At 41.5% G+C, this 13,847-nt stretch overlaps 5 protein-coding genes across 8 annotated transcripts; 1 reads left to right on the top strand and 4 right to left on the bottom strand.

Annotated features, from left to right (window-relative positions):
• Positions 1 to 21: 21 nt before the first annotated feature.
• LOC108142631 (pyridoxal kinase) lies at positions 22 to 2,089 on the bottom strand. Its single transcript, XM_017266622.2, has 3 exons — positions 1,661 to 2,089; positions 1,492 to 1,591; positions 22 to 1,041 (listed from the first exon to the last, which is right to left on the bottom strand). The coding sequence occupies exons 1-3, from the start codon at positions 1,760 to 1,762 to the stop codon at positions 329 to 331; spliced, it is 915 nt and encodes a 304-aa protein (XP_017122111.1). The 5' UTR covers positions 1,763 to 2,089; the 3' UTR covers positions 22 to 328.
• Positions 2,090 to 2,596: 507 nt separating this feature from the next.
• On the bottom strand, positions 2,597 to 3,481 carry LOC108142579 (small VCP/p97-interacting protein). Its single transcript, XM_017266533.2, has 3 exons — positions 3,321 to 3,481; positions 3,074 to 3,244; positions 2,597 to 3,012 (listed from the first exon to the last, which is right to left on the bottom strand). The coding sequence occupies exons 1-3, from the start codon at positions 3,381 to 3,383 to the stop codon at positions 2,998 to 3,000; spliced, it is 249 nt and encodes an 82-aa protein (XP_017122022.1). The 5' UTR covers positions 3,384 to 3,481; the 3' UTR covers positions 2,597 to 2,997.
• Positions 3,482 to 3,582: 101 nt separating this feature from the next.
• On the top strand, positions 3,583 to 11,767 carry LOC108142576 (UTP--glucose-1-phosphate uridylyltransferase). Of its 4 annotated transcripts, none has more exons than XM_017266528.2 (9): positions 3,583 to 3,835; positions 8,693 to 8,879; positions 8,946 to 9,037; positions 9,276 to 9,281; positions 9,610 to 9,956; positions 10,022 to 10,247; positions 10,676 to 10,814; positions 10,886 to 11,295; positions 11,368 to 11,767. In XM_017266528.2, exons 1-9 carry the CDS (start codon positions 3,809 to 3,811, stop codon positions 11,473 to 11,475), a joined length of 1,542 nt encoding a protein of 513 aa, XP_017122017.1. In that variant the 5' UTR covers positions 3,583 to 3,808; the 3' UTR covers positions 11,476 to 11,767. The 4 variants fall into 4 exon arrangements, with proteins under 4 accessions (XP_017122017.1, XP_017122019.1, XP_017122015.1 ...); XM_017266526.2 differs by lacking the exon at positions 3,583 to 3,835 and adding an exon at positions 4,913 to 5,138; XM_017266530.2 differs by lacking the exon at positions 9,276 to 9,281.
• On the bottom strand, positions 7,025 to 8,411 carry LOC108142578. Its single transcript, XM_017266532.2, has 2 exons — positions 7,965 to 8,411; positions 7,025 to 7,907 (listed from the first exon to the last, which is right to left on the bottom strand). The coding sequence occupies exons 1-2, from the start codon at positions 8,409 to 8,411 to the stop codon at positions 7,419 to 7,421; spliced, it is 936 nt and encodes a 311-aa protein (XP_017122021.2). The 3' UTR covers positions 7,025 to 7,418.
• LOC108142577 (peptidoglycan-recognition protein LF-like) lies at positions 11,733 to 13,705 on the bottom strand. The gene is made up of 4 exons (XM_017266531.2): positions 13,455 to 13,705; positions 13,234 to 13,385; positions 12,417 to 12,801; positions 11,733 to 12,350 (listed from the first exon to the last, which is right to left on the bottom strand). The coding sequence occupies exons 1-4, from the start codon at positions 13,591 to 13,593 to the stop codon at positions 11,899 to 11,901; spliced, it is 1,128 nt and encodes a 375-aa protein (XP_017122020.1). The 5' UTR covers positions 13,594 to 13,705; the 3' UTR covers positions 11,733 to 11,898.
• Between the last annotated feature and the right edge of the window lie 142 nt (positions 13,706 to 13,847).

Here is a 13,847-nt window from a genome sequence, read left to right as displayed (position 1 = left end):
GAGATGTCAACAGATTGTCAGTTTTAGTTTTACAATGGTCACACACATATATATTTGTATAGCTAATAGATAGTTATAATAATGCATATAAAAGTTTAACTTAAGGTATCAAAGCTTGTCCGCATCATGAGCACAGAGGCATATGTTTGTTCTCAATTGTTTATGGTACTTAACTTGTCACTCTCTCGGTTTAAGATGATAATATATCGTTATAACAATGCATACAAATGCCGATCTTAAGGTATCAAATGGTTATTGTCCGTGAACAAGTACAATGAGCACATATATATTTAAGGTAATCGTTGATCTGATAGGCTTCCCTCCAGCTTTAGTTGAGTCGCTGCGCCTTTAGCAGCACCTGAGGCTTTTCGATCTCCATTTTGGACTGCACCAACTTCAGTTCCCGGTCGGCAGCCTTCACGGGACCGTTTCCTCCATTTGGCAGGGCGGCCACCGTGCGCTTGATCACCGCCTGCAGACTGGCGATGGTTTTCTCGAAGACACTGGCCACATCCTTGCTGACATGGCTGTGGGCCAGGAAAAGCGAGGCGAAGAGATCCCCGGTGCCGGTGAAGACCAGATCCTTGCCGCCCTGTTTCGGTATATCGATGGCCAGTCGTGGTCCATTCAGCTGGCTAAGGAAGGCCCGCAGAACACCCGGCTGGCCCAGATCACTGCTAGAGATGACCACCGTCTTAATGCCGCGCTTGTGGAACCAATCCATGGCCTCCCAAACGGCCGACTCGCTGCGAACCTCCTTCTCCGTGAGCAGCTCCACTTCGTACTGGTTGGGCGTGAGGATGTCCGCCAGGGGAATGATCTCGTCCCGATACACGGGCAGCAGCTCTTTGGGCACATACAGCTCCCCGTTGTCACCCATCACTGGATCACAGACGTACACCAGATTGGGATTCGCCTGTCGCAGCCTCTTAACAATGTGACTCACCTGTCGCAGGAACAGGGGATTTCCGATATAACCAGTCAACAGGTGCGAGTACAACGGCAGCAGCTCGTTCTCCTCCAGACCCTCGAAAATTGTAGCTGAATGAGATTAAGGTTAGTAATGATTGCAGATTAAAGTAACAGTTATGGTTTTAATATCACAGTAAAGCTTAAAAGGGTGTCTGTTTCAGATTAAAGTAACATTATGTATTGTTATAATACACATTTTCTTCTTTTAAAAATACAAAACCTTCAAATCTCAAGTCACCATAAGCTACAAAACTTTAAGAACTTAAGGAGAATTAAAGTTAGAAGCCTTTTAAGAGACTTCATGATAGAGGAATTCGTTAATGCAAGTTTGACTGTACTTTATTTAGTTAGCACTTGGATAATCAAGATTAAAGTCTTTTATGATAGGATATATTTTAATTTAAAGTTATGGTAAACAAATTTCGAGTTTTTGAGGTGTTTCTTAAAGTTAAAAGTACCTTCGTATAAGTATATATATATATTTGTACATATGTATAGACTGACGATATTTGACCTTACCCAATTCTTTCTCGTTGGAGACGGGACCCTTGAAGGTCTTATAGCCGGTATGATTGGAGAACTGCACCGAGTTCAGCGGATCCACATCGAAACCGAGCAACTAGTGATAGAAAGTAGTTAGCAAAAGTGAGTGGAATTTTCCGGGATTTAATTAATTTGGATGGCAGACCTGAAGCGGATAGGTGGCCACTTTGTTGCCCACATAGCCGTGGACCACATGGCTCTGGATGGATAGAACCCGCTTGATGTCCGGAGTAGCTGCCTCTGCCATTTTCTCAGTGCTTTTCCGTGGAACTTTCCGCGTCGAGTGACCGGCGATCAATGAGCGAACGGAGCTACCTCTGCTTCTACAAGTCGCGCACGCACACAGAGATAAGCGTAACCATGTTATCAGCGAGGGAGCGGGAATTCATAGCTTCTCTAGCTCTAGCTGATAGCTGATAGCTGATAACTGATATCCGATGAGTGGGCCAAACTCACGGGTGGGGAGAGTACGGGTGTAAACAGTGAGTGGATGACTTCGCGTAAACAAATTATAAGAGAGATTGACTAACAAGTCGCCATTGGCCGGCCTTGGAATGCAATCAAATCCATTACAACACCCCCTTTTATCACCACCCCCATGATGCAGTGTTACCAGGTGGCCAGATGGAAACCCCCAAATGGGAAAAAACATCGTACAAAACTATCGTCCTAGCCAGAAAATGTATCTAAATTGGTCACTGGTTAAAATCACTTACTCAAAAAATAACATAAAATTATTATATTAATTTCTATATATTTTATTATTAATACCATTCAGTTTAGATGGGGGTAAAAAAATTATTTTAATAAATCAAATTTACTAGCTTAATTGAAATTGCCTGATTGACTTACTTTTGAATATTACACAAATTGCACTTCCAAAACAATGCCATTTCGACATATAGACAATGTTATGGTAAAAATTCCTTTAGAAAAAACTTTAAAAGCAACTATACCGAAAGCCAATATAGTCAAAAACAACTAAATATTGACAATATACACCTTGATACTAAGAAAAACAAATAATCGAATTCTGATATTGTTTTTAAATTTCTTAAAAAGTCGAAATTTCTACATTTGATTTTGATATGTAAAACGAGTTTATTTCCAGATTTAAGTGCTATGTAGAACACAATAGTAAAGTTTTTAAAACAGGAATGACAAAATAAACTTGGAAAATTTATATAACTTTCCGGACTTAGTCAAACTAATCCGTGGAAAAAGTATTCAATTTTTCTTTTCAATTTTCTAATCACTGATAACAATTTGGTTTTCATTTTATTTTTGGTTGTACATTTTTGGTCGCCAGCTAAAAGTTCTCGGACGATGGTGTATGAATAGATATAAGATCGGAATATGGGGGGTATATAGACAGTACAAATACGGAGTAGTACAAAAAGGACTGGACAAAGGGCAGTTAACATAGAGGGAAATAGGTGGGTATGCTTTATAAGCAATACCAGGATGTGGATCTTCCTCCTCTTAGCTCGTTTGCCACTGGAAATAGACGATTAGTTAGTATTGGGAAATGTTGATATGAGGTCTTTTGGTAAATCACCCTTAGATTGGATTGTCCTTGACCCTGGCGGGCGGCCTCCTCTTCCCGCCGCTGCAGTTCCTCCGCTTTCTGTTGCTGGCGTCTTACGCTCTCCGGATTTTTGATGCCCCGATTTTCATTCTCCTGGCGACGCTTTTCCGCCGCATCCAACTGTTGCTGGCGGCGCTCATCCTGAAAAAATCATAGGGTTGTTCCAAAGATTTGCTCCTAATTTCAGAGGGTTTTTGCTTGAGGTAACCAAACTTACAGGCGATGGCATTAGGTTAGTTTCCTCGGCACTTTGGCCGCAGCAGGATAGACAGATACCCATAATGTTCACTTTTTCTTTTTAAAGTAGGGCTTCTTTTGGAATTTTGCGTAGCTTATCGGTTTCTGTTTCGCCCTTTGTTTTGCTGTCACAGCTGATTGGTTAACAGCGTGCTGTTATGTTAAATTCCTGAGCTGTTGGGCGCAAACCCAACAGCTGTTTTGAGTGGCGAAGAAGAAGAAGCAGCCGAGAACGCTGAGATCTTTCAAAATTGGTCCAATAAATTATTATCGTAGCGTTCTTGTTGTTGGTATCGTGGGCTCGGGGCAGTGCCAAATCAACTTGGGGAAAACCTATTTAATCACATACAGCTGCGGGTTTAGTGTGGTTCCTCTATCTGTGTGTGTGTGCGGAAAAATTAGTGAAGCTTAATTGTTAAGCTAATACTACTAAGTGACAAATTACAAATTGATTAAAAAACTTTAAAAATGTTGGATGTTCCACACGAAGCCAAGGTGAGCTTTTCAGTTTACAGTTATAAATTGGTGTAAAAAGAAAACTTCCGGTCTCTCATTCCAAGTCACTCTTGCTGCGTTAGTGTGAGTGCAGCTTGCACATTCCAGTGTATTGTATGCAACGCATTTTGCCGGTTCCAGTCGGGCTCTGTTTATGGGCCAATTTCCTTAGTTATAGTTGCCCTCTTGACTGGTTTTTTGCTTTTTTCTTTGCTTTATGTATTGCACTTGCTTAGCGCTAACCTTCATTTGACCTCTAAGTACGGGCGTGTGTCGCCTTCAGCGTGATGTGTTTGTAAGTGTGCGTGTGTTTCTTTTTGGGAAGCCAAAAATTAGCTTAGTATTTGTTGTCAGTTGGAATAATCATGGAATATATCTGCTGTGCTCTTATCACTGGAACATGCCCCTGGAAATGTAGTTGTGGAATCAGTGAACGGTTTGTTTTTATTTTAGTGATAAGCGCCCGCGGCTCTCTGCTGCTTGTTGTTTCCACTTGTTTCTTTTGTTTAATTTTTGTTGTGCTCAAAACTTACACAAACATGCTGGCCGCATCAGCCGTTGTATTTTAAATACCCTAACAGAGGATGTTATTATTTTGGACATAAAGAAAATTAACGTAACTTTGTTGCTTTTAAATTCCGCTGAACACAAACCTAACCATTGTTTTATCTAACGATTAACATTTGAGCAAATGGTCTAGGAATAATAGAATTAAAATTCCTCAACATTTTTTGAAAATAATTGTATGTCACTTGCAGGTTATAGTAGTTTTAAGTGATCCAAGAATTCCTTTTTTAATTTTATAATTATCAAACCTAGATTGATTTGGCATTGCTTCGAATTTTTATTAAATATTCATGTAAATGTTTACTAAGCAAAGGTATTTAATCTTCGACTTGCCGTACCTAAGAAGCTCCCTCTTTAGTTTTTTTTTGTATTTCGCTATCACTTGTTGCTGCTTGCTTCACTTCACTTGTCGCCGCGTTTTCATTGCTGTTCTGTCGCTGCCGACGTCAACGTCGGCGTCGCCGCGTGTTGGAAAAATTTTGTATTGAAATTCAAATTTCGTTTGGATCCCAGCTTTATTTTCAATTGCACACTCGACCAGCGAGCTTCGTTTTTCGTTTCGCGTCTCTCCGCTCTTAGCGTTCTTTTCTCTCGTTCTTGCCGCGAGTGCTTCGCGAAACACTTAAAAAGTTAAGATTCCGATTCTCGCAGTGAGATATATTTTTATAGTAGTGCTCCATAGTTCACAATGCCCTCCGGTATAAGACCCATCGATGTGCTGCTGGAGCGCGCCGGCGTAAGTTCTCTAAATTCTACCGAGACTACCTTCGTAATACGATATTTGGGCCAAGTTCAATGGGTTAACTTTATATCTCTAAAAACTGCAGCAAAGTCAATGTGTTTTAAATCGGAAAACTCTGTAAAAATCAGCTAATTGCTTCCTACCAATTCCACTGAATCGGGAAGTTTAATTGCAAATTTTTGGTTTTCCAAAAATATGTATTGCCGGTCTATAGAAAATCCTCTAAATTATGTCAAACACACCTCTGTAAAATAACTTCGTATCATGTAATATATTTAACGCGTAAATTCGAAATGTTATCAGTTCTTGCGACCTACAATAAAAACAAAAACATATTTGTGTGTTGCTCTATTTCTTTTGAGACGTGTTTCTAATGTCCGGTAATCACAAAATTTCATTTGTTTCGGAAGAACAACTGAATTCTCCAAGACAACGTTTTTTATTTGTAACAATCAGATCTCATTAATTGAGATGTTCTGCCAATTGTTTGGCACTTCCTTACCTGGAACTGAATTCGTATCTTATCTGAGAAACCAAATAAAACACAGGCAAAAATTATTTAATTTACTTTAATTACCGGATTCAGACAGGCTTTTAACTGGACTTCAATATATAGAACAATTGGTTTTGCATTTTTGGAAATAACTAAATGTCATCCGATCTATATATAAAATGTATTAGGTGGCAAGCTATTGCGGATATGAACAATATTATTCTTCTATTTCTTACCATTTATTTTTGCTTTCTGTTACATACTTAAGTGGGAACACAATATACCCGTACATACTACGAGTATATGGTATTTTGCTTCTGCGGATCTTTGAGATATTCCAGTTATGAATCCATTATGAATTGCATAAGCCTTTTACCAAAATACAAAACGGCGCCAAAAGAAGCATCAATGAAACGTTAGCAAATTATCTTGAGCATGTTGACCTTGCCGAAGTTCAAACACCTGCCCTCTGACTTTGGCTTATCTCAAATGGGGCTCGAATGGCTCATCGGCGGCAAGTGCGGTTGTTTTATAAATAACCCACATGCAATCGTCTGGCATCGTCGTAGGCGCCGTGGGCGTGGCACGTGTTTTTCACTCTACCCTCTGCTCATTATACCGCCTTTTGCGTAATGATTACGAAAAGTAAATAGCAAAAATAAAAGCGATTACGGCAATTATTTTGCATAAGCCAAATGCATTTGTCTGCCTTGATTGACAAGGCTTGAAGCCAATCCGAACGGTAGGTGGCGCTTTTCTTCAGCTGTCTTGTGGAGTCTCTTTGCTTCCCAATGTTTTTGTTTGGATTTTGAGCTTTGTTTACCACTAAAATGTTGGCGTTGCTATCCGCAAATGCTTGTGCCACAACCTTGTCTGAATTTCAATGTCAAAACCATACATAAATTGTAAATATTTACGCAACAATAATAGCCTTTTTTATGATTGAATATTATCCAAATCATTATTACCAAGCCAATCATCGATAAGCAGGTACCTGACTACAGAACGTCTAAAAACAGTATTTTTTTAGCAAGTTACCACAGTTGATTGACCCATATTTCATCGCCCTCAGTACTTTCTTAATGGTAAAATCTAAATTGAATTATCAAGCAACGCTTTCGATATATCAATGTGACGTAGTAATTATTGGTACATGACTGGACGAACGCCCAGATTAAGTGATTATAACTTGAAATAGTAAAGCCGCGGTGAGGTTTTATAATACCTCAAGATTAGTTATCAGCCAAAGGTGATAATAAAGGAGCCGGTAGTTGTCAACATTGCGATTTTGCAAATTATTACACAACTTGCCAGGGCAGTTGCATCTTTAGAGGTCGTTTCATGGAACATTAGGCTGAAATTTGATTGTCGGATTGAAACTTATCTCCTTAATCATCCTTCACTACATCGGAATGTCGAATTCATCATTAAACAGTTAAACAGTCGGGTATTGTTCGGTTCACTGATTGTGATTAGTGGAAAATTGTTCAGACTAATTTTAAACATTCTATAATATACATAGGATTTCTGTATTTTATAAATATTTGTTGAAATAAAAATAACAATTTTTCACAATATTTATTTTCAAAGAACTTAGTTGTGTATAAAATAAGTTTATATAAAAAACTATTAAAAGCAATACTTTTGTGGATAACTTCTTTGGTATCAAATCAATTAATCAATTAATTTAAAATATAATACCAAATCGTAGGGGAATGAAATATTATTCTATTTTTTGTTATCCTCCCCCAAAATAAATTAAAACAAATTATTTAGTTATCCTAAAAAAAACTTCCGGTTGTTGCATTCTTAGGGCATTCCTCATGGTATTTTGTCTCACAATTAGCACTATGCACCCTGAAATCCTCAAGACTGGGCAAATACTTAAAGAAAATTCTTTTGTTTAAGTAGCTATCGAAATCCTCTTGTGGTTCGGGTTCACCAGCCAGACGTTTCTTCAGCGATTCCTGCATTCCCCAAATTATGGGTTTGCCCTTGCACATGAGAAGCTTCAGACAGCCAGCATTCTGTCCTTCCTCCGGTTTCTCCTTCGCCTCGATCATATCCACAATGTATTCGGGCAGATCCCGATCCATGATATCCTTGATTAGTCCTTTGCTATGTCGGTCATTGCGTTGCATAAACCAATCGATTGGCGAACTCATGGACAGAGAACGCGGTCGATGGTCGCTGGGCTCGAACAGCGATGTCGAGGCATCTACCAAGGATCCACCGCCTCCTCGGGTGGCCTGCATTAGGGAGCCGCCAATCTAATGAGAGTATCATCGTTAAAGTTAAGCAATAAAATTTCGAAGGACAAAGCTTACCGCCTGGGCAATCATGATCAAGGCATTCAAAGCTAGGGCTCCAATTTTGCGTGTGTCAAATCCCACCATCCTTAGCATATTCGTGAATATTTGCCCTGTGTCGAAGGAGAGTGGAGGTGGTCTGCGGTTGCTGTTCTCCACCGGTGGCTCTTCCTGGGCACTTTCCGTTTCCAATTCCTCCGCTTGGTCCTCATCATCATCGTTTTTGTTTTCCTGCGCACCCTGAAAAGTTTTCTGCACATAGCCCACGAGATTGGGTACTTTAGTCATCGAATTGCCGGCAAAGGCTTTGGCCACCAGATTGGCCACATCCGCGGCCGTATTGATGCCAAACATTTGTCCGGCCATTTTCAGGCCATCACTGAAGTTTTCAACCACACCCGTGGAGGCCTCTTGGCCGCCCAAATAGAGTAGCAAACTGAGTAGCAGCCAGCGACTTGTTGTCATCGCAAGGCTTGGGGCAAAACTGTCGCCGACGTCGCCAGTGTCTTGTTGGTGTTTTGTGAAACGCCCTCGTCTGGGTGGCAGCCCAAGCTTGTAATTGGACTTACAACAGCTCAAGCAATAGCAATAGCAAGCAATTTTGTCAGCGTTTCCTTCACTAATTTTGTCACTTGAGTGCATCTGGCAGATGCGCTTTGCTGGCCACACTAATGGTCCATGCGGCTCTAAAATTTCTCCAAGTGTAACTCATGGCGTTTCTGTGTGATGTGATGATTTTTTAATAGGTGCGCGGCCACCAGCGAGCACCATCGGACTCCAAGGAGTTCCACGAGGTGACCAAGCGGGATGCCCTGCGGCTGCTGGAGCACGATGTGGACCGTCTGCTGGCGACCACGGAACTGGCCCGCCAGCCTGCTCTCAAGGCTGAAATGGGACGCTTTGCCGATCTCTTCGGACGCTTTATCCAGGAGGGTAAGTCCTATTAGAGCATAACATACATGGCAGTAACAACGTTATATATATATTTATCCATTGCAGAGGGTCCCGCATTGGACTGGAACAAGATCCAGAAGCTGCCCGAAAACGCCGTGATGAACTACTCGAATCTAAAGGCGCCCAAGAACGAGCAGGTATGCAGAGGGCCTGTCTTCAGACCCCAACAAAACTCCAAGTTATCCCGCCAATGAATCACATCTCGATACCGAAAACAAAAAAACCGAATCGAAACTCATCCTGATGATATTACAACTCTCTTAATTTGTTTTACCAACTTTGCATACTTTCATGTTCTTTGATTTGAATACTGAATACTGAATATGGCTATGTCTGCCTATAAATACTATGCATAATCGTGTGTATCGCACCTAGAATGAGGTAAAGCGTTTTCCCTTACCTAAACTTCTATGCTTCACGGCTCTCACTCTTACTCTTACTCTTACTCTCGATATATTTCTCGCTTCTGCTCTGTGTCTCTTGAGAACATGGCTCGAATCTAACCTAATTGGGCTTTGGACGCTTTGTTTAGATTTTGGACCTTGTTTTGTTATTAGTTTTGCCTTAGTTTGTAAGCACTGCGCTGTAGTATAAAACCCTAATGAAATTCGGCTATCACTTCTGCTTAACTCATTCCTCTGCTCTCTAACATACCACCCCGTTTAATGTTTAAAGAATGTTTGTACTAATGCTTTCGATTTGAATTTAGATCCGCAACATGCTGGACAAGTTGGTGGTCATCAAGCTGAACGGCGGTCTGGGCACCTCGATGGGTTGCCATGGTCCCAAGAGTGTGATTCCCGTGCGATCCGATTTGACTTTCCTCGATCTGACCGTGCAGCAAATCGAGCACCTAAACAAGACCTACGATGCCAATGTGCCGCTGGTCCTGATGAACTCCTTCAACACCGACGAGGACACCGAGAAGATTGTGCGCAAGTACAAGGGTTTCCGGGTGCAGATCCACACCTTCAACCAGAGCTGCTTCCCGCGCATCAGTCGCGAGCATTACCTGCCGGTTGCCAAGGACTTTGAGGTCGAAAAGGATATGGAGGCGTGGGTTCTTACAATCTTTGGAATGATTAATATCTTAAATTGATGATATAAATTCCTGCTCTTAGTTGGTATCCACCTGGTCACGGTGACTTCTACGACACCTTCCGCAACTCTGGTCTGCTGAAGAAGTTCATCGAGGAGGGCCGCGAGTACTGTTTCTTGTCCAACATCGATAACCTGGGCGCCACCGTCGACCTGAACATCCTCAACAAACTGGTCGGCGAGGAGCGGGCCACTACCCCAGTGGAGTTTGTCATGGAGGTCACCGACAAGACCCGTGCTGACGTGAAGGTGGGATATAATTAAATTAGATGAAGTAAAAGCTTTAATGGAGAAGAACATACAAAATAATTTCCCTTTATTCTCCTAAAAATGATTCTTATAAGTTGTTTCTATATATATTTTTTTTCTTTTAACTAAAGCTGAAAATTAAGAACTATTTATAGCTGCTAGAATTTATATACATGTCCTTTTAAGTTGGAGAGTTTTGTGTCTCATTTCATTCCAAACTCACCTTAGATTTGAGTTTATTTTGAAGAAACTGAGTGGAAACAGGAACAGGTACCCAAATCGAGTAAAAACTTTTAGTCTGAAAACCGAAAGAAATTTTTTAAATACCAAAAATTGTTCGTTGTTAAATAAATTGTACATATTTTCTAAACAAGATTAGTAAATACCATGATTATTGTAAAATGTATTTGTTTCTATCTTCCATCTAGGGTGGTACTCTCATTCAAATGGAGAACAAGCTGCGCCTGCTGGAAATCGCCCAGGTGCCTCCAGAGCATGTGGATGACTTCAAGTCCGTGAAGACCTTCAAGTTCTTCAACACCAACAACATTTGGGCCAACCTGGCAGGTGAGTCCACTATACATGTCATTCATCCTAAAGGAAAGCCTAAAATTCTGCTTTCTTTTTGCCTGCCTTAGCAATTGATCGCGTTTTACGTGAGCGCACCCTGAACATGGAGATCATTGTGAACAACAAGACGCTCGAGAATGGAACTCGTGTCATTCAGTTGGAGACTGCTGTGGGTGCGGCCATGAAGTGCTTCGACGGCGCCATCGGATGCAATGTGCCCCGCTCGCGTTTCTTGCCCGTGAAGAAGTCGTCGGATCTGCTGCTGGTCATGTCGAATCTGTACACCCTGAAGAACGGCAGCCTGGTGATGTCGCCGCAGCGCATGTTCCCCACCACGCCGCTCGTCAAGCTGGGCGAGAACCACTTCTCCAAGGTGAAGGAGTTCCTGGGTCGCTTCGCCAACATCCCGGACATCATTGAGCTGGATCACTTGACCGTGAGCGGAGATGTGACCTTCGGTCGTGGTGTTTCCCTGCGCGTACGTGTGTCAAATGCCCTTGTATTTGATGTCTTCTAATTTAATTTACTTTTTTTTAACTCGATTCCGCAGGGCACTGTGATCATCATTGCCAACCATGGCGATCGTATCGATATCCCAGCCGGTGCCATTCTGGAGAACAAGATCGTGTCGGGCAACATGCGCATCTTGGACCATTAAACCAAATCCTCTGCAATTGGATGATCGTCTCACTAACTGTAGCCTAATTTTCTAAGTTTTATGTAGTAGCCATGTTCGCGTTCCAAATTTTCAATTACGAATTTCATTTAGCCAATTGTTGTAAGCACAAAGTGTGTCATCTGTATATATCGTTAAGTAGAAGCCAGTCAGGGTTTTTTTAATCAAAAACGAATCGCAATATGTTTTCAAAAATGTTAGTCGTAGTCGTTCAAATGAGATATAGAAGATAGCAGCTGTTGAAACTCAATAAAGGCATGTTTATTTCTACAAATGCTGCTTAAATTGTGAAGTATTCGATATGAGATGTGTTCGAAGTTGTTTATAGTTCTTAAACTAGTATCACTTTGAAAGATGGCACAGGGATGGTACTGCTTAAAGCTTCTTCCCTCTGCTTCCGGTTTTCTAAGATTCTTCTGAGTCGTCTATTAGTCTATAATCCTTACTTATGTGCCCCAGTTTAATGCCCTGTTGTATTAGTTCTAGGGCTAGCTTTTTATTGCTACCTGAAGGGCCCATAAAGGCCACGACAAGTTCTTTGGCAACCTGATGCTCATCTGCATCTTTCGAGGATTCGCAGCTGTGATCCCAACCCCTGGCCTCGTAGATGTTGCCGTCTCCAGCCGCCACGAAATTATAGTTAATATCCTTATATCCAATGCTCTCGATGTGAAGACTTTGCAGCAAGCGTACTCGAAAAATGCACTCCGCTTGGGTGGAGCACGTTTGAGTATTGGTGGCCACGAATCTCACGCTCTGAACGGGCAGTTGAAGTGGATTGAGTGCCACTGTGGGTGGCTGGGCTAGCCAGTATGGTCGGGTAACGAACTTCAAGCTGGAATTGCTTAGGAGGCGCACTAAAAGGAGTTTTTTTTTTTTAAATAAAACACCTTCAAATCATTTCTATCTTTCAGTTTCCTTACATGAAGTTACATCGGGCGTAAAGCGGGACCAGTGCTTCATCAGCTCGAATAGTTTCTGGCCAGGACTCTCGGTGGGACTAACCTGGCGATGGGCGTAGATGTGATAATCCGGTTGTAACCTATGCAGTCGTACACCCTCGTCCATCAGTCGCTTGGCCGCTTCAATTTGACGAGCCGGTGGCTCCATATTCACAAAGGTTCCGATGAAGGCGATGCTGATCGATATGGCGCCATATCCCCTGACGTGCTGACCCTGGATGTACCAGCCGCGACCCACGTAGATCTGACCATCGCCGCCCACCAGGAAGTTATAGCCAATGTCGACCCAGCCCAAGGATTTCATGTGGAATGCCTGGATGACCTGCATGCGGTATATGCAAACGTCCTAAGAAAATATAAAATAATGAAAAACACATAAGTATGAAAGTCAGTGCTATTGACTCTCTTTTTAGGTTAATAAATATTTGCCAAAGCACTTTAAAAATGAGAATTAGTTCAAGATAGTGGGAGAAAAGGTGAAAAACTCTGTCTGCTTATGGCATACAAAAATTAACCAAACTGGGTTTTTTTAAGCTTTAATGGTTTGGGTTTTTTAATGGGGGTTTCCCAGTAGAATAATGACTAAAGACTTGTACAGATGAGAAAATTCTTAAAGAAACTTTTTAGTTTAAATAATATATCAATTAAAAAGTATGTATCTAAAAAGGTTTTATTAAGAAGGGGATTATCTTAATAAGGTAAGGATAAAAACCAGTATGAAACAGTTAAAATTAAAATGAATAATAAACTATTTGTAACAAAGTTCTTTAAGACTCACCTCCCGTTCGCATCCTTCGGTTGCCGTGTGGTGGATAATCACATTGGATACGGGCAGCTTTAGGTGCGGGTACTTTCCACTCGGTGGTTCCCCCTGCCATTCGCTGCGATCTAATATGTGCAAACCTTTGTACGTAGCACTCGTGGATTGGGCTAAGCCAGGTTAACAATTGAATTGGGAATTATATTTCCATCCATTTCCGATCATCTAAGGCAACTCACTCATCATCCACAGGGAATATCCGGCTACCAGGGCCACCAGCATCAGGAGAATCGCACAGAGATAGAGAAGCTCGCGGGGGAATCTTTTCACGTTGATACTCGGCTCTTCTGGGAGATCATTTACCACGGTTTTCTGCATTTTAAACTTTATTGATTGAACCCTGTCACCATTGAACCTCTCCAGACGAAAATCCGATGCCAACTGATTTGAGCCGGACCCATTAAAAAGCTGGCCTAATTGTTGTTCATTTCTGTTGGCGTCTGAAAAAAATCCCCCGACACTCAAGACTGCGCAGTGGCAGCGCAGTTCGAAAGCTCTCCGATAAGACATATTCATGCCTATAAATAAATTTATATTTTTAAGCTTTAAGAGCTTTATACAGGGTGCCTATT

This window comes from Drosophila elegans, unplaced genomic scaffold, assembly GCF_018152505.1.
Source record: "Drosophila elegans isolate 14027-0461.03 unplaced genomic scaffold, ASM1815250v1 contig_208, whole genome shotgun sequence".
Taxonomy (NCBI): domain Eukaryota; kingdom Metazoa; phylum Arthropoda; class Insecta; order Diptera; family Drosophilidae; genus Drosophila; species Drosophila elegans.
Note: the sequence above shows the minus strand (reverse complement) of the source record. Positions and strands in the feature narration are given on the sequence as shown.